The sequence below is a fragment of the Lepisma saccharinum genome, chromosome 13 (genome assembly GCF_977018435.1).
Source record: "Lepisma saccharinum chromosome 13, izLepSacc3.1, whole genome shotgun sequence".
Taxonomy (NCBI): Eukaryota; Metazoa; Arthropoda; class Insecta; order Zygentoma; family Lepismatidae; genus Lepisma; species Lepisma saccharinum.
This window is the reverse complement of record NC_139241.1, coordinates 24153673-24174442: the sequence shown is the minus strand read 5'-3', so window position 1 is coordinate 24174442 and position 20770 is coordinate 24153673. Positions and strand designations below refer to the sequence as shown.

Here is a 20770-nt window from a genome sequence, read left to right as displayed (position 1 = left end):
TAAGAGACCTGTAGGAAGGCCAAGACGAAGATGGAGGGATAATGTTAAAATGGACCTAAATGAAATTGGTAGGGTTGGAAAAGAGTATATAGATCTTGCTCAGGATAAGGACAGATGGAAGGCCTGTGTTGCTGTAGCTAGTGTTGCCCACGAGACGAAACTTTGGCCTGTCTCGTCTCGTGGAAATGCTGTGAAATGCTGTCTCGTCTCGAAAATATTCGTTTGTCAAAGGGACACATGATCAATCTCGTCTCGTCTCGAATTTTTAAAAGCCTGTCCCGTCTCGTCCCGTGGGCAACACTAGCTGTAGCCATGAACCTTCGGGTTTAAGAAGGCTAGAGAGTTAGTTAGTTATGATGCCAATCTAACCCTTGCCTTCGTGTAACTTAGGCGGAAATAAATAACCTGCAACAGAATCTAAATAAGTAGATTTAATTTTAGTACTTGTAAGTCTTTCGGGGGCTTCAAACACCATGGATCAATCCCCCCTCCCCCTTCATAGGCCTTTGATGATTCCACAGAATTGTTTCATGGAGATCTACATATATGCTATTTTCTACATTAAGGAAACTTTACTATATACCAGGGGTTTCCAAACTTTTTCATTTCACGACACCCTTAGTGCTTCAAGATTTTCTCCCTGCGCTCAAGTCAGAATATAGACCTATTTAACACTTACAACGTTCAGTTAGTGTAGTTAGTTGCTTGTCTTAAGTTAAAAAATTAACATCTATTTCAAATTCCGAAACTTGTATGTGTAAAAAGTACTAAATAAGCACATATTTGGAACAATCATATAATTTCAGTTAAAATATTGGAACATTTCGCGACGCCCCTGCAAGCCAGCTGCGGCGCACACTTTGGTTTGATTGATTGATTTGGTGTTTTAAGTCCACTTTATGCACAGGAAGGGTAATCTGGACTGGACTTACTTTAAAGTGGGATCCGAACCACTATGTGCCTCCAACGGGTATCGAACCCGGGACCCCTTGATTACCAGGCTACGACGCTACCACTGAGCCATCGGGGAGGCCCCGGACACTTTCGGAACCACTGCCATATACATATATTACTTTGTAGCCACTAGTTCACTATACAGACGAACTCCTCACTTCTTTCTCCACTGTAGCAGTACGTAGGGCTCTTTTGAATGAATGCAGTGACATACTGTTTACATCAATCTCCGGATCTTTGCCACTAGTTCATTATACTTTTTAACCAATTTCAAGATTGGAGGTAACTTTACAAAGCTGCTTCGAGATTTCAGAATTTGTTTTCTCTTTCCAGAATCCTTCCCTGTGAAGCCAAACGGAAGTGGAGGGAAGTGTTCTACATCCGGGAAAGGACAAAGACAGCTGAGAAACAAAAATGCGCTTAAGTTTATATCTAGTTCTCATCAGTGTAATCTCCATTTGTATACTTACATCTTGTAAATATTAAATACAGTAGTTATACCAAGTAATTCTTTTATTTTCCTGTAGTCAATGATTTCCAGGTTATTGATTGGGGCGTCCTTATACACTTCAAGGCTTGAACTTGAACTTGATTTTAAAATTGTGGGAGCGTCAGCACTTAGGCTATTTTGCTCCCGTCACATTAGACGGGGACCAGCCTCTTATCATTACAAAGAACAACTCTAACGTTGCATAATTAAAAATCTTAAAATTTTCTGACTTCAGTTAAAAGCTGAGGCTGTAAACGGGCACTCAGCACACACAAGGACAACAGGACAATACAAACAAAATTATACAGGCCATGGGGCCAGTCGCCAGAGCCTCGTTAGTCTTCAGTCCAGGGTGTACTAACGTGGAAGTGAGGTTGACATTTGGATGTACTACGTGGAAGGTCACGTCACCCCTTACACCCCACACTTCAAGGCATAAATATTAAATGCTATCTCATTAGTAATTTAATTTTAATAGTTGAAATATATAGTTGAAATATGTATTCTGTATGTATAGGTATTCGTATTTTCCACATCAATAAGTAGTAATCAAGCACCTATATTTCGAATAATGTTTACGTTTTACGTGATGCGTCACATGGAGTTATGGGGTGTGTCGTTTGTGTAGAAATTAAAAGTAAAATTTTGGGACAAACTATTCCGTCACTCTCTAGGCTTCTTAACCCGAAGGTTTATGGCTGTAGCAACACAATCCTTCCATCTGTCCCTATCCTGGGCAAGATCAATCCAATCTTTTCCACCTTTACCGATTTCCTTTAGGTCCATCTCAACGTTATCCCTCCATATTCATAAGCCTTCCTACTGGTCTCTTACCATCAGGTTTCTCAACAAGAATCCTGTAAACTCCTCTTTCCCCTCCCATGAGTAAAAGTTTAGGAGCACCAAGTAAGTCGAAAGATTGTCAATGCAGCATGGATAGAGTGTAGTATTCTGTGTCATTGGTGTTACCAAATGACATTCATGTAAGAATAAATTATTGGGTATGTGGAAAGTAAGGGAGGAAGGAATTTTCAGGAATGTCTTCTGCCACGCAGTTTTAGGAAGGGTGAGGTAGTGAATCTTCTTCTGAACGCATGATGATTCAATCTTGGTGGGCTTTCCCTTTTATATTGCTTATGTTGTATTATTAGAAAGAGTCTTTTGAACGAGCTGTCAGTGGTATTGAAACGCACTAATCTGAACAAAAACCTTTTAGTGTTATTATTCCAAGAAAATAAAACAGCGATAAAGAGGAAAGGTTTGAAAGATTTCATTCTTACATTTGTTGTTACCTGAACCAATTCTCCAGCGTGGTTAAAAAAGATAATTTATTTGTTTCTTTCCCGTATAATTAACAATATACGTAAATACCTTGGAAAGAGCATGCGAGGACACAGGAAAAAAATCCTTGCTTGATCTTGTACCTATTTAATTTCTTTCTTATTTTTAACTTTGTGCGCACTCAAATCAAAAGGTTTAGGTACGCCTATGATATGATATGGTGGTGACGAACGTGGACCCTAGTACACGTCCGGAATTGCCGGAAGCTAGAAGAGTATGAGTGAAAAGAGGTGGTTGATGAAGAAGCTTACCTACAATTTGCAAAGTACTGTTTATGTGTATACAGGTTCAGTTTGAATTGCGCTAATTTTTTGGGGATATATTGTGTTTGTTTCTACACTGCAGTACTCAATTTACAACATGTTTAGTTCTACTACTCTGAATCTAATAGGACAGAGAAAGATGAAACAGGGAGGTAGGGGAAGGTCGGATAGTATCGGACGTCGTATGGTATCGGACAGTGTATGGTTCACTATTTTCGGAACAGGGTAGCAACACTGTTGTGACACGTCTGAATAGTTCTTTGTGAGGGAAGCGTGGCGCCAACATTCCGAGACAGAACGTTGAAAGGTCATGTGGTGCGACGTTTTGTAGTTTTTGTGCTGTTTGTGGCTGCACGTACTTAATTTTGTAGGCTAGTTACGGAAATATAGGTAAGTGAAATATAAATTTAAGCAATTTCACATTTTTGTTGTAGCTTTGTATCCTAATTGGCAATATATCATTGCCTTCATTGCAAGACAAATTCTTTCGTTACTCATTATTATGACGCGTATTGATCGGGTGGTATCGGACAAGATGTTGGCTGGCAATATCGGACAGCAACATTTGAAGTTTGAAGTTCTCTCATTTATTTCAGGTAAAAATGGACGAAAAGAGAGGTAAATGGACAGAGGGAAGTATGAAAGCAGCAATTGATAAAGTGATAGGTGGTGAGATGAGTACAAGAGAAGCAAGTAAGCAGTTTTCCGGGCAGGGCAAGATTTATTTCCTTGCTAAAAGAAATTAAAATAAAACCGCCAATGGGTACATTTCAAAACACTTTTAAGGATGAACAGGATGAGTTACTGTATAGTCTCGTTAAAGATCTGGACAGCCAGCTGCTGCCTCTCAAGAAGAAAGAACTTTTGAAAGTAGCATTTCAGTTCGCAGAACACTTGAAAGTGAATCATAAATTCAACCGAAATAAAGAACTAGCCGGGAAATATTTTTATTATTCTTTCATGCAGAGACATCCCGATTTAAGTTTGAGGTATGAGGAGTCCACGAGTTTGCAGCGGGCTATAGGATTCAACAAGAAGCATGTTGGTATTTTATCGACAAACTCTCTGAACTTATGAATAGATATTCTTTTAAACCATCGAGAATTTTTAATGCTGATGAGATTGGTGTGTCAGTAGTTCATGAGAATCAGTTAAAAGTTTTATCAATGAAAGGGAAAAAGCAGATAGGAAAATTAACATCTGGAGAGAGGGGGAAAACGTCACATTGGACATTTCCACTTTGTTATGAAAAACGTTTTAAATCCATTCGTTTTACACATGAGATGTGCAAAACACCGCTGAAATTCACCTCCTACGTCACGGATTTGAAAACGTCCTCTCCACAGACACGAGGTCCTCTGACGTCATCACTTAGAACTGCGTGCACGCAGGGCTTCTGCTCGTCCCGTCAACTTAGCATGAGCCGCGGAAGCGACAGCAAAATCACTTGTTACTGTGTAAAACAAGTATCTTTTAACTTCCAGTGCAAAACTCTGTGCTCCATTTCTTGGAGATGAATTATGCCCTAGCAGTATAGCAGTATTTACTATAATTCAGCCACTCGGTAGAGGGTTTTCCCATTAGGGTGACAAAGCAAAACTTGTAAGAGTCAATGGCTGAACACTTGAACAGCCTTGTTCATTGCGAATACATAGGTTAGTTCTGACTGGTAAGAACTTAATGTTATAGGAATGCCTTTTCTGGAATTACAATTATTTTTGTCATAATATTTTCTTCGCAAATTTTAAGATAATACGTTTAGAACACTGTGGTTTACACGCCGATTTCTGCAATATGAGAGGTGATACGGTATAATAAGGTACGGGGAGTTTTTAAATTTCCTTTAGTAAATGACAGTTTTCTTCAGATAATATATATATATATATTGCAAATTTTTGTATTTAGCCTACTTTTCCGTCGCTTTTCCGTCACTTTGTTTAACCGCAACGATGAGTACGCATGGTTAATTTAGAATGAATCTTCTCTAACATTTCTTCCCACTTTTGACTAATCGCTACAATGAAGATGAATGACTACAAGCAGTATTCGAAGTCGGGGTGCAGGAAGACACCCTCCCCCCCACACACACACAACCACCAACAAGCACAATCTAAGTATCACCAAACCTGCCACGATACGAGACGAACTTTTTCTTCTGTCCCATCTCATTTCGAAAACATTCTTATCCCATCTCCGTTTATGAGACGAGACGAAAAATGTCTCGTCTGGTGAGCAACAATAACATTAACAATAGAGGCATCCCCCTAGCTGTCCCCAAAGTCTCGAGCACACATCCTCCCATGTAACAATTTCCAGTTCAATGAAATGTCACTCACTAGGAAACAGTCATGCCCAGGTAGTGAGTCAAACCTGGAACATGCGACTTCTTCAGATAAATCATGAATTTTGTGTATAATAATTACAACGCCAGTTCATTCCTGGTAATTCTGAATCTGCGGTTTGGTTTACATAGCTATATAAGTAGGATAATATTCAGTTTTCGAGGGCTCGTACCGTCGAAACGAGGAGTCAAAAAATATAAGAAAGTTTTTTTTTTTTTTTTTTTTGTATTTATAATGATAAGCCTTTGCATGCGTTGTTAATTCTATATTTTTCGAGACTTGAGACGAGAACGAGAATCGCTCTCCCAAACCGACGGATGTTTATAAATTGAGACGAGACTGTCAATGAGACATTTACAAATAAACACGAGACAAACATTTACAACTCTCAACGAGAACGAGACCAAGGCTGCCATGTCTCGTCTCGATAGGATCCTTAGAGGTGAAGTTGTGAACCAACCAATTAATGCGTTCGGGGTAACGAGATGAGGCGGCTTTTTTCGCAGTACAAAATTCAAAATATATCGTACTATTTCAGTATGGGATATTGCTATACACATGGGCGTATATATAGTTCACGTGGGGGTGGGTGGGATGGATGAACTTTTGGTATGATTAGGGTTTTATTTCGTAAGTGTAAATCCAGAACACTGCTGGCCGGAAGCTTGTTGGGGAGCAGCGGGTGCTGTACCCGACAAAGTTGTGTGTATGTAGTCACGCTAGTACTGATACTTTTCTGTTCATCTTGTGTCACTGCGTTTTTAAAAACAAAATATCTTTAGGATGACTCGAGGGGAGAAAATAACTGATTTGACAGTCTCAATGCAGTTTCTTATCGCAGAAATGCCAAAACTATCAGGAAATTTCAGACATTTGGTCTGCAGTCCCATCTGGTGTGTGGAATTACGTAATTTCCTTCCCATTCTTATCCCGTCCTACGTCTCTAATTTAAGATAATAAAATAAGTCCGAAGAATTTTTTATGAACAAGCGGATGAACAGGTAACTCTGGTAATTTTACTGAACCAAAGGGGGATGGACCCGTTGAACGCCCCTTAAATACGCCCTTGGTTATACACATTATTTCCTTGTAATAATTATACATAAACGAAGTATTAATATGTGCTGTGCAACTGATGTAATCTTCTCAGTGTATTTTCTCTTAATTACCCAAAAATATTTGATCATAACTTGTGCAACAGAAATGAAACATAAACTGAAATTGCTTTATGGAAAATAAAGTAAAATAGGCTTTATAAAGTGAAGAATGTGAAAATTCTTATTTTGCACTACATAGGTTACGGCAAATTTCGATAAATATAAGTTTAAAATATATATATTTTTGAAAGTTTGGTCAGCAACCAATTTTACAAGCAATATTTTTCGCATGATCTGAGAACACGCACCCAGCAGAACCCTTCCATTTATCTTGCACGTGAGCAGCAGGGATATTTCATGGAAGAATGATCATTACAAAGCATAGCTTTCCTTTCCACTATCGCTCCTTCTCCCATTATTTAAATCAGTACAGATTTGTAAGATTGCTGCACATGTTAGCACACCGTGGGCTACCCATCCGGAACTGGACGCTCGAAGCAGACGACAAACGAGCTCTCTTTAAGTCGTGACGTATTAACATGGCGGGGCGTGTTTTCAGTGATACTGATCACGTCACCCCCACTCACGACCGGATCAAGAAAGTGTGGGGCGTTACCCCCACACCCCCTATACGCCTTCATGGGGTGGTGCTAAGCACAGGGGAGCACTTTACCTTCTTTTTTTTTACCTTTTTATGAATAAGAATTGCATATATGAGGTAATAAATTCTGATGCTCATATTTTTAAATTCTAAAGTCTAGCATAATTCACTTACAGTAGTAGTAGTAGTAGTTAAACTTTGTTTATGTTCCCTAGCAACGTCCGTTTCCATGGTCAAGAACAAGCACGGAAAACTCTAAAGAATTATTTTGTTATTGTACCTCGAAACATTTATTTAATACAGCCACGATGTAGATATTTTCGCATTGAGTGCAAGGGCGGATTAAAGGGGGCGACCGCCTCCTCCGAGGCCCTTGAGGGGGCGTCGTGGGCGACTTCCACAGAGGACTTATTTTATTTTTTCACAAATTGATAAATACTTTACACAGTTAGAATGAAATATAACACACATAGTGTCAATTAAGAAACATAAATAGCGGAATATAGGGAGACGGAGAGGGGGCGCCACTACCCGAGGGGCGACAGATCTTTTCTTGCCTTATTTTATTTCTTCAATAATATGCACGGTTGAAATTCAATAAAGCAAATATTGTAATATTTTACGAAGAACTACCGTTATGGGGAGCAGGAAGCATAACGGAGAGGGCGACGAATGAGAATGGGCGATGAGATACAGGGGACGAACAAAGATAAGAATGACGAAGAACGAAGGCGACGAGAGACAGGGGGCGAACAAAGATAAGAATGACGAGAGATAGGGGCGACGAAAGATGTGACGCGACGAATGATAAGGGGGCGAACCAAAGTTAAGAATGACGAAAGAAAGGGGCGACGAAAGATAGGAAACGACGAATGATAAGGGAGCGAACAAGTATAAGAATGCCAAAGGAAGGCGAAGGTGCGACGAAAGATAATAACGAAATGAATTTAAAGGGAAGTATAATATTACTAGGGTGAATCAAAGTAGTAGTGAGGTGACCGCCCCTTCACAGAGGATCCAGAAAATATTCCCGCCACCTCTGCCTCCTCATTCATTTCGTTCATGCGCAGTCACTGTGGAAAGGCCATAGACAGGGAGAGAGAGCAATTGGCATATACCCCAGCGCCACCAGGGCGATGACGAAAACAATTTAGGCGAACTACAACTATCAATCTTAGTAGTTTGCTGCAAGGGAGAATTTAAGGTTTGAGGGGGCGATCATTCTTCTCCTACGCCCTTGACAAGGGCTTTTTTTCTTTTTTTTTAGTTATTGATACATTTGCAAAGTTGGAATGAAATAATTGTTGCATTTTATGACATACCCAAGAGCTTATAGAATGATTGGTGTGCTTAGTAAACGTTGTAGTGTTTTATACAGTGCTATAAAAAACTGAGATGCAAGCTGTGTTTCAAGTTTTGGGACCGTGGGCCCCCATCGAGCCTTTTAAAACAAATAGAATAATTATTATTTTATTTTTTGTTCTACAGTTTAATAAAGATGAAATTGGAGAACACAATAATATATCACTTATTATGTGACACGGGCTTGTACTAAACGTACGTGCAGCAGGACGCCACACGATGGAATAGAGACTTTGCGAGCATTTAACAAAATCGTTTCTTTGTCCTGCGGTGCTCCTTGATTTATCAAAATTCGAATTTCGAAAGTGTACCAGCGACGTTATACGTAATACATTCAGACACTATTATGACAAGCATTGTCCTATGGCTTTTATTTCAATCGTATTATGTGTATATGCTGGTAAACCTAAATAAATATATCGCGTCCAAAGGTCGAATGCATCTAAAGTTAGAGTATTCACGAATTATGGAGTGTAATTGCTGTTAGGAAATATCTCGATTGGTGGATTGCCGAAAAAGAACGCTAGATGGCACTAGTCATCATACTGAATTAAATCGTAAATTTTTCGAGCTTCGTCTCGCTTGATTGATAATCATAGCACATAATTAATTTCACTCTTACCTAAGCTTCTTACCAGCACATTTAGGCCTAATATTATCGAATCGTTCATTTGCTACAGAATTAACATAGGCTTGGTGCATTACCTTCTCAATCTGAAAGCCTCATGGCTTGCTCCTGTCACATGACTAAGCGTCATCAACTGGAGGCGAGATAGCCGCCATGTCTGATGTGCTTCTTCGGAATCAATGTTGGACCTTTTTAGTGAATATGGAATTGTAATGCAAATTTAGGAACTGTAATCGAGTTTATATGACGTGTAAATATGCTTAAATGTGCAAGAGGTATGGTGTATAAGTGTTGTGTGCTCAATTGCAGAGGCAATTATGATGAAAAAGGTAAGAGTAACGTTCACATTTCTTCAAGATGTTGCTGAAAATGAGAAATGTTTAGGGCAATTCCATGTGATTCGGTCCCTACGAAAAGATACAAGTTAAGTAACAAAGGTTTAAGTCGGTTACGACTTTTACTGTAGCTGATAAATATTCCCGATAATATTTTTCAAAGATATAGGCCTACAATGTTTAAATTTTTCCGCCAGGAAGTTTCTAACGGTTATCAACTCTTTCTTTGTGCTATGGTAGGTATTTTTGTGGTGGCCTGAATGAAACTTTTGGTGTAAATATTCAATATTATACATTTTTTTCTATATTCGTCGGGAGGGTAAATGTCAAACTTTAACTTCATAAAATAAATAAATATACCTTAATTATCTACGGTAAAATTACGACAAGGGGTTTACAGCGTTAAGACGATCGCCTCCAGATGATGACGTCTTGACTGAGCGCTGTGGCCTGAACCTCAAGATGGTCTTGCTTGGTGTCGCCTTATGCACAGGGACATTTTGGCTTGATCGTGAATTTACCAGTTACGACAATTTCTACACGTAAAGTCTATATTGTAATTATTCAGCGCGTTACGTTCCATAGATTTGCAGAAGAAATAAATTAGGATTATTTTAGTCCAGATCACCTTAAGTTCCTTCTTACACACATTTATGTGCATGTAGCAGGGCAAATATTTCAGGAAAACTGTATGGTGAACTTTAATCAAACATGCTGTAGAAGGTACAAGGTCTGGGATAAAAGAGGAGAAAGAGGAAGTAGTAGCAAAAGATGGCGGAAAAATAGGAGCTTGGGACATTGCATCTCGAGAAACAAATCTTCGAATGATTTCGTTCACACGACGTTCGGACAGATGTGGTAATATGACTTTTAACCAAGATCCGTAGACCGGTAGTTTCCCCCGCTCTTGAAGGTCTGGTCATAACTCGCCTTTTTTTCAGCCCCCATGTTTACATGACTACCATGCTAAAGGTCCCGGGTTCGATCCTCGGCCGGTTGAAATCCGGGAACTTTTCTAACGTTGGAAGCGGCCCCGGCGTCCACCCAGCGTCGAATAACATGGGTACCTGGGTGAAACCCTGGGGGGTAAAGGCGGTCAGGGGCGTGATGCTGATCACATCACCCCCACTCACGACCGGATTAAGAAAGTGTGGGGCGTTACCCCCACACCCCCTATACGCCTTCTTGGCGTAGTGCTAAGCATAGGGGATCACCTTTTTTACCCCATGTTTACAGCCCCGGCAGGGTCTCTGTGGCGTCATCAGGATGAGACTTCGAGTGTCTGCTATTTCCAACACTGTAAAGCATTCAACGCTCTTGATTTATTTAGTTTATTTTAATTCGCGTTTTGTGCCTCTTGGCTAATTTGCGAAGATGGGGATGAATGATGAAATGATGAAATTGATGAATGGACATTCACAAACAACCAAGCCAGAGAGGGATTCGAACCCGGGACCCTTGGCGTCGCAGCGCGATGTGCTAACCACTCGGCCACACAGGGTCCGGCTATTCAACGCTCTTGTTCTTAAGAGAAAAACACGTATTGAAGAGCATCGCAACACAACTTGCACAGAATACATGAATGTGATGGTGCCTAGAAAAAATTATAAGTAAGCAAAATCACAAATTTACTCACGGTTAGTGCTAGAAAGAATTGGAAAAAGAGCAGCACTGGATCCATTGTTTTTGAATCATGGTATTTGTCCTTTTAATTTTCGGATCCTGCGGTTCAAATATACAATTCGGAAAAAAATAACGTTCTTCCTTGACAAAACACGAAGTACTTTCTGTTGTTTTGTATTTACGAATTCTTTCGTTTTGTATTGAACCAAGGATGTATTTAGGGGGTCCAGGGAATCATACGACTTTGAAGGACAGGAAGGACGTCTTCCCACCCGAAAGACTTTTAAGTACGAAAAGGAAGCAATGAAAATATTATCATTTGTTGCATAATTGTTGACCCCCACCATGTACTTGGACCCAACATGGCGGCCAAGACATTGTTCTGATATTTGCCAAGTAGGTGTTGGCAACACTTGTCTTCGAGTGCGCAGCAAGTATGGCTGTATGAAGTTGTTTTGTGTCTACAGTTTTATCTCTTATCATCTGTGTGACAGGCAATGTTTAATGGATGTAAACAAGTGTGTGTGTCATTAAACATGTAGTTTACATAAGATGAGTGTCCTTTGCAAATTCACCTTCCCAACCACCGAAAGTTTTTTGATACAAATCTGTAAACGTCCCTTTTCTGGGAGAGTTTTTGAGGAATAAAAGTAAAAATATCTCCAGATCTTTATTTTGATTTCAGCTGCGGATGTTTTTCACACAAAAGGGAATATCGACTCCGGACAAGTTTCCCTGTCACGGTCAATCCTCTTCTTTTCATATTTTCTCAATTTATTTACCAGATCGTAAAACCCAGTGACGTGCGGTGACGTCGACACTTGGGGTAGCAGTCAGTGGTGTACTCAAGGGGGGGGGGGGTTGGTGTGGATCACACCCCTATTCCTAAAAAAAAGGAATGTTATAACCCTCTGCCCACGAAGTGAGTTGGTATCATTGTATGACGTCTTGCCTCAATTTGATTGGCTAGCATGCTCAGAGCCATGAGGAAGAATCAAGCCTGCTCAGTCGGGAGGCATCCGTTAAGGGGGAAAGAGTGGAGTGACTCTTACTGTACACGTGAATGGTGAGTGTGGCTATCCGATGGGAGATGTAAGTAGATTGGGGTTCCTTCTAATTCTTTAGTTAAATATTTATTTATTTGTTCAATATTAGATTTGTTATTTTCAATTGATAATTAGATTATTATTAGCATCAGTATCCAGGAACCTAATCTATAATTCTCGGTCGTATGGCCGCATGCACTACTCACGTATTGTCCCCCAATTATTAATCTATTAAGTATTAGGATATTAATTTATTTGAATTTGATATAAAAAGAAAGGGAAATATAAACTATTTGTTTATTAGAATTCTATATTCTGGCATTGTTAAAAATAAAATTGGAAAGATCTAAGTTCTGTTTTGAATTCGTAAAAATAATTTCCTAGAAGAATGGACTGGGACAACAGCTTACTTTCACTGGTACTCTGTATACAGTAGATCCTGCTTTATGCAGTAGAGTTTGAGCGTGACTACAATGAGATGGGCCTTTTTTTACAGCTTAGTCGCAAGAGAGCGTGGTTGTTGCTTCTGGGAAATTTTTGTTACGAATATTTGTAATTGATAGTATCTTTAATTGCAGATTGGTTTGATCAAATTTGAAAATCAGAAGGTGGATAGTTGGTTGTTCGAAAGCATTAAAGATGAGTCATGCGACCGGAAATCCCTTCCACACGGTCGACTTGACTGGTGTGCCAGACACATTGCTGCCACTTGCTGGTGACTGCACTATGTACCAGGGCTTACCTATAAGTTCCACACTTTATGAAGGTCAGTCATTAAACCCGTTTTCACCTGCCTTGCCAAAACCTCCTTTGCAATTTGGTGATGTCCGAAAGGAGGAAACTTCAGTCAAACAGACTTATAGTAGATTTCCCCATAAACCATGTTGGGTGAATAAAAGACCGTCCCAGAATTTAATAGATTTTTCTGCTGAATCGTCTTCTGACGACGATTCCAACTGTACTTCCGTATTCTCTGGAAGAGCTATGAATAAGTTGTCTAATAATATGGCACAATATACTTTGAATCACTTTCTGCGAAATATTCCCAATTTGAACGATGAAAAGGCTGAAAATATCTTTAGATTTTTGTATTCCGTTCAAATGCTTATAGAAAAGAAAATGTTTCCGGTAAAAGATATTTTGATTGCTGTAATAGTTAAGGTTCAAGGTAGAATTAGTAAAATATGGTTACAACATATTCAACAAGGTTCCAAGTGGGACGTAATTCTAGACAGTATTGTAAAACAATTTTGCAACAGTCTAAGTGTGCATAGTTTAATATCTGAAAAGGTATTCAGAAAGCAAGAAATTTCAGAAGACCCGGTGGATTTCCTGGATACTAGGTTAAGAGGAGCCAAGATATTACGAGTGAAATTTTCAGAAGAAGAGTTCGTTGGACTCATGATTGATAGACTTCATCCCTCTCTGTCTCAACAATTGTTATTTTCGAACACTCCTACTTCAATTCACGAGTTGAGAAATAAACTTAAGATATTTCAAAAACATGCTTATCTTTGTCGTGAATATTTCATGGAATGTAAGAACTTTAGTAAGACACAAACTGGGAATTTATTAAGAAACAATCAGTGCCTTCCTGTAGTTCCACAGCAAAAACAAAGTTTTTCTAAGTATAAGAACACTTATATGATGCCTCAATATAACAATAGAGACCTTTCCGTTAAAGTAAAAGCATTGTTTGTCGAAGGAAAATTGGCTAACATTCCAACTCCGCTGTGTTTAGATACAGGGTGTTCTGAAAATGTTATAAGCCAAGGATTTTTAGAACGCATTCAACAAATTTGTAAAGTGGAAGTAAGAGAAAAGAATCTAAACGTCATCCTAGGGAACGATGAACAGTTAAAGTTGACGCAAGTAGTGTGTGTGCCTGTTCAACTGGGGCCCCTCACGTGGCCAGTGGAACTGTATGTGTCTCCGACGTTACCTGTAAATGTGATATTGGGAGTAAAGTTTCATATTAGAACGAAGATGGTGTTTCGTATGGACAAAGCCTTGTTAGAATTTGAAACCCTGCCTCAAAAATTTCCTATTATGTGGAACTGTGACAGCATTTTTAATACTGGACGTGTTTTTCAGGAAAATCCCCCCTCTACTTCTACAGTAAAATCCCGTTTCCATGATCGTACTCCTAACAAGTTTTCTTCAAATGCATCAAGAAGAGGACCAGGACGACAACTAGGCAAGAAGACTGCTGTATCCAGTGATAGATCCAGTGATGGAGATTGGAAGAATCCACCTACTCGGGAGACTATTCCTGATGTGACATCGCAAGACGAGAACTATTTTGCACATCAACTTGGTGAGTGTAAGAATCAATTTCGTGATGTCATTTGTGATAAGATTGGCGTTATAAAAGATTTTGTGTACCATATTCACATGAAAGATAATGTGCCAGTTAGATCAGGCCCTTATTTATTGAATGCCGAGAAGGAGAAAGAATTAGAAGCTATAATATCGGACTTGTTAGCCCAAAATGTAATTGAACCTTCTAACAGCCCGTATTCTAGTCCTTGTTTCCTGATTGACTCTAAAAACAACACCAAACGTCTTGTCGTAAATTATTCAGAGGTTAACCGACATATTATGTTTGACGCTTATCCTCCATGTGTTTTGGAAGAAAGTTTGTCTAAAATAAGTCAGGGCACAGTTTTTTCTGTTCTTGATTTTAAACGGGCATTCAATCAAATCCCAATTAATGAAGAAAGTAAGAAAGTAACAGCCTTCGTCTCACAGTCGGGACAATGGCAGTATCGTACCTTACCATTTGGTTTAAGCGTAGGTCCAAGTGCACTAGCGAGAGTTATGCAAACTATGTTTGGTCATCTTAAAGGAGAATTTTTATTTTGGTATTGTGATGATTTGATAATCTTTAGCCCAGATAAAGCCAGTCATTTGAAACATCTCAAAATTGTACTAGAGATATTACGTAAATATGGTGTTACAATTTCACCTTCTAAAAGTCAATTCATGCAGGATGAAATATTTTTCCTAGGTTTTAAAATTTCTCAGGGAAACTTGCAACTAGAACCCAAAAGAGTAGAAGCTATTCATAATATCAGTCCTCCTAAAAATTTAAGAGCATTGATGAAACTATTGGGCTTTTTGCAATATTTTGCGAAATTTATACCTAATTTCCAACAAGTTGTAGCCCCTCTTAATGACTTAAAGAAAAAGAATGTGAAGTTTAAATGGGGATCTTTAGAACAGAACGCTCTGGATCATATTAAACTTCTTTTTGAACAACATGTTGTACTTAAATTGCCTGATATGAATAAAGATTTTGTTGTCCAAACCGACGGTAGTTTGACAGGCTATGGAGCTATCCTGCTTCAAGAGGACGAATTTGGTAATTTACGTCCTGTGTTTTTTCACTCGAAACGTTTGAAAGATCGAGATAAAAATCGTACGATATATGATATTGAATTATGGAGCCTAATGTTAGCTTTGGATAAGTTTCATTATTATTTGAGAGCTAGGCCATTTAAAATTCAAGTAGATAGCATGAGTGTTGCTTGGATGATCAAGCGGGCAACAAAGTTCACTAAATATGCTCGTTATTTGGAAAAGTTGTTATCATTTAGTTTCGAAATGGAACATATTCCTGCTAAAAATAACGTATGTTCCGATTTATTGTCCAGGATGTATGATAATAAGAATTTTGACACAGAGACGCATGATTTGGAAGAGCTCACAAACCTCAATTTGACAATGTGGTCTCATCCTTTGTATAGTAATATTTTGTCGGACGAACAATACAAAGACGAAATCTTGAAACCTATAATAGATAATATTCGACAAAATAAAGATGTAAAAGATTATAAAATGGTCAAAGATGTTTTGTACAAAAAAACAAAAGTATCGGGGATGCCTTATAGGATTTGTGTACCTAGTAACACTCAAAAATCCTTGATTCAGTATTTTCACAACAATATTTATAGTGGAGCACATTGTGGTTGGTTTAAAACCTTGAAAAGAGTACAGAAACATTTTACCTGGGACAATATGAAGTCCATGGTTAAAGAGTTCTGTCAAACCTGCGACTTGTGTCAGAAAGCTAAAGAACGAAATGAGAATCCTGTTAACATTTTATGTTCACGTGTAATCACGATACCCAGCCAAAGATATCATGTAGATATTGTGGGGCCATTGCCACGTTCTAAGAATTGTAAATATCTTTTATTAATAGTTGATGCTGCAACCAAATTTGTTCATTTGGAAGGGTTAAGAGTTTTGAACTCCAGAGTTATAGTTGATAAGCTTTACGAGTTGTTTATGAACAGCGGTTTGTGCATGGAAGTGGTTAGCGACAATGCCTCTTACTTTGTCTCGCAATATTTCACATCCTTTTTGTACAATTTTGGAATTAAACATATTACATGCACCGAATATAATCCTCAGAGCAATTTAGCGGAGAGATATATTAAAGTTTTAAAAACTTCTCTTCGAGCGTATTTTCACGACAGACAAAATGAGTGGATGAAAGGATTGAAAGAGATACAGTATTCTATTAATTGTTCAGAAAACTATGCTACTGGTAACACTCCGTCAGAATTATTTATGGGGCGTGTATTTTTCGATCCCTTGGAGGTTCGATGCCAATTACACTCAGAAAATGATCAATTGTCAAAGGAACAACTAGAATTAAAATGGAAATCTGCTCTTGAAAACATGCAGAAATCTTGGGAAAAAAGGAATCGCCTTTATTCACGTAAGTTTACGAGAGTTCCCTTCGCAATAGGCGATCTTGTCTTGATAAAATCTCAACTTGTTTCTTCTGGCCCCGAACAGACTACAAGGTCACTGCAACTAAAATACTCGGGACCTTATCACATAATACGATTCCTCACTCCTGCCAGTGTGCTGGCAGTGGAGGTCAACAACCCTTCTAAGCACAAACGTTGTCATGTAACTTCGTTGAAGAGATATTTGCCCAGGTGTGTTGATAACATGAATTGAAACTAGGTCACTATGCCTCTCGACCATTCATTGTTTATTAGAGTAATCCCTTTCTTTGTATTGTTTTTTGAATGTTTTGTAATACTAAAGATAATGTTACGTGTTTGATAATTGTGAGAGTGTGTATGTAAAAATTCAACATATTGAAAATCATTGTAAAAGAGTATATACAGGGTGCACCTAAAATAATTTGTATGTCATAGAATTTCCAGTTTCTGGTTCAGATTTTATTTTACAGGACTTTACTGCGGAACCTGTGTCGACAACCCTTCAACTTAAAATGAAATTCGTAGATATGATTCCTGAAATTCTGGATAAACCAGAGCAACTTCTATGAAAATATGATGAATGTAATTTGGTAAATGTAATTGATTTGAAAGCTGTTGAAGATGTTTGTGTTCAGAGGTTAAGGTTTGTTATACACTAGGGGGAGGGGATGTTATAACCCTCTGCCCACGAAGTGAGTTGGTATCATTGTATGACGTCTTGCCTCAATTTGATTGGCTAGCATGCTCAGAGCCATGAGGAAGAATCAAGCCTGCTCAGTCGGGAGGCATCCGTTAAGGGGGAAAGAGTGGAGTGACTCTTACTGTACACGTGAATGGTGAGTGTGGCTATCCGATGGGAGATGTAAGTAGATTGGGGTTCCTTCTAATTCTTTAGTTAAATATTTATTTATTTGTTCAATATTAGATTTGTTATTTTCAATTGATAATTAGATTATTATTAGCATCAGTATCCAGGAACCTAATCTATAATTCTCGGTCGTATGGCCGCATGCACTACTCACGTATTGTCCCCCAATTATTAATCTATTAAGTATTAGGATATTAATTTATTTGAATTTGATATAAAAAGAAAGGGAAATATAAACTATTTGTTTATTAGAATTCTATATTCTGGCATTGTTAAAAATAAAATTGGAAAGATCTAAGTTCTGTTTTGAATTCGTAAAAATAATTTCCTAGAAGAATGGACTGGGACAACAGCTTACTTTCACTGGTACTCTGTATACAGTAGATCCTGCTTTATGCAGTAGAGTTTGAGCGTGACTACAATGAGATGGGCCTTTTTTTACAGCTTAGTCGCAATGTCAATAACAGGAAAAGATTGCAAAATGATGAAAGTAATAAAAAAGTACACCTAACCCCCACCCACATTCGAAAATAAAAAAAATGATTTGATTTGACTAAGCCAGAGATCCTGGGTTCGAATCTCGGCTTGGCCATGGGTATTCTTTGTGTGTCTCCCTTCATCAATTTTATCGTATCATCTTCGCGATTAGCCAAAAGTGGCGGAAAAGTGATGTAAAATAAACCAAATCAAGCAATCAATCAATTATTTGATTTCATTTTTGTTACTTGGCGTCGCTTTTTTGTCACATTTGGTTAGGTGCGAAGATGATACGATAAAAGTAATGAAGGGACACACACGAAGAACACTCATGCCCAGGTAGGGGTTCAAACTCGGAACTCCTGGTGTCGTAACGCGCGGTGATAACCCCCCCCCCCCCCCACGGTTGGTTGATTTGGTGTTTTAAGTACACTTTGTGCACAGAAACAAAATCAGGTAACAAAACACACTTTTTTGTAGTTTCTTCAATTATATTCATTTGGCTTTTTGAGTTCTGAGATACATTTTTATTTCCAAATTATTTCATTACTCACTGCAGAGTACAACACATAGGAAAATAATGCGCACTCATCACGGGATCGAAACTTGGCCTGGATTGTTCATATAAGGTCCCTTCATCAATTTCATTATATCATCACATATCCTCATTTTCTCGATAACCAAATGTGGCAGTAGAGCGAAGTAAAATAAACCAAACCAACAACAATATGCCCAAATAAATACATCCATTTTTATGACTGTTAGAGGCCAAGAGATTAGTATATTTAAATAAAACACAACTAAAACGAGAGTGAGAGAGAGCCCGAGCACATATTTGTAATTTAATCATTATATATTCCATACTTGAAAAAATAAAAAAATAAAGAAAGCATAAGATTATTGTCTGCACATAAGACGTTCCCATTTCATAAATCATAAAACTACATCCCATATTATACATACATATTGTACAACGTGTAAAAGGTTGTGTAAATACAGAGAACATAAGTACAGCAGAAAATTTTACCCTGAGTTCTTTAGAGGAATTACAAAAAAAATCTATGAGAAACCAATCCCCTATCTGTCCTATAGGAGATAGATTAGGGGACCTGAAAGCTTGGGATTTCAACCATTGCAGCGGGGGGCGAGGGAGCAAGGGAGGTGGAGGCAGAAATCTTCCTTTTCTTTCGGACGGCCGTTTCTACCTGGAAACTGGTCAGGCGGAAGAAGAGCGAGCTAGGGTATCCAGCCAGCTTTGCCCGCTGATCACACCGATGGACGAGAAGCGTGTGGAAATGAAAGTGTTGCATATGAACTTTGGCTTTAACAAGACAATAAATATTGTGATTTGAATATAATTCGACATGTGAGATTTATTGATCTATCTCTGCTAGACTAGCTACTCCTCCGTGCACGTCACTGGTAAAACCCAAACGCGGGAGTCCAAACATGTGCACCCTAAAATTTAGGGTCTCAGCTCAGCACAAAGAATCACGTTATACTTCCTGTACTCTCTCGAGCAATAGTTTACGACAGGAAAGTTGTGGTCACAAACAAGAAATGCAAGTGCGTTCAGTAGGGCACAGCAGGCTTGCACCTTGCAGCCGGCGTTGGAAAATTATGTTTCCCTTTTTCTACACTGCACTACGTAAGCTTAATTAAATCGGTTCCTGGCCTTCCCGATGGCGCAGTGGTAGCGTCGTCGCCTTGTAATCAAGGGGTCCCGGGTTCGATACCCGGTGGAGGCACAAGTGGTTCGGATCCCACTTTAAACTGTAGGTCCAGTCCCGATTAGCCTTACTGTGCATAAAGTGGACTTAAAACACCAAATCAATCAATCAAATCGGTTCCTATCGCTAATATAGATTTCCTTTCATTTTTTCTTCTATTCTAAAGCAATCACGCTTGAACAAGAAATGAATGAGAATAAAAGATTCAATAATATTATATACGTAAATACTTCGGAAACGCGAGGCCCTGTGCGGTGGCACACGTTGCACACCCCTAACGGCGGCCCTGGCTAGGAGAGAGAGGAACTCGTACCGAACAGGGTAAGTCATCCCTTATCCGTAACCTGTAGCCATTCTCCGTCAAAAGTATTAGGTTTTAAAACATCAATCATATGAATTAATTATTAGTTTAGTACCTGACGTCTAGCCCTTTTAGGGCCATCGCTGCCAGCGAGTCTTGTAGTTTAAGGGTGAATTACAACATTAATGGTTCGATCCCAAGTTCCACAGGGTAGAACGCTACGATTTATTACAGGGGAGAGGTAGGATTTTTAGGAGAATGAGGGAAAACAATTATTTTTTCAAATTATGTTTAAGAATTTAAAAATGACAACAGAAATAAATGTTGCTTTTCCAATTTGTTGTTGCTATTGAGTTTGTTTATGTAAAATATTTTGAAACTAACAATATTTACCAGTTAATTATTAATAAATTATAATTTGTAACATTCCAAATATTATATATTCAATTTGGGAATATTACTCGTACTTTTTGTACGTCTATAGAGTTTATTTCGGAGAAAATAAACTCCCCTCCGCAAAATACGATAGCGCTACGGCATTTAGATGGTGTTGCCATCTGTCGTAGATAC

The 20770-nt window shown here is 38.6% G+C and overlaps 2 protein-coding genes across 5 annotated transcripts in view; one reads left to right on the top strand and one right to left on the bottom strand.

Annotated features, from left to right (window-relative positions):
* The window catches only part of LOC145996902 (estradiol 17-beta-dehydrogenase 11-like), a 58115-nt gene extending 56675 nt beyond the window's left edge, over positions 1-1440 (top strand). For all 3 annotated transcript variants that reach the window (XM_083133465.1, XM_083133466.1, XM_083133467.1), the window contains exon 7: positions 1288-1440. In XM_083133465.1, coding sequence (XP_082989591.1) covers positions 1288-1378 — 91 coding nt within the window. In that variant the 3' untranslated portion in view covers positions 1379-1440. The remainder of the gene's footprint in view (positions 1-1287) is intronic.
* Positions 1-20770, bottom strand: part of LOC145996901 (estradiol 17-beta-dehydrogenase 11-like) — a 243368-nt gene that overhangs the window by 182748 nt on the left and 39850 nt on the right. The gene's annotated exons all lie outside the window — the stretch shown is intronic.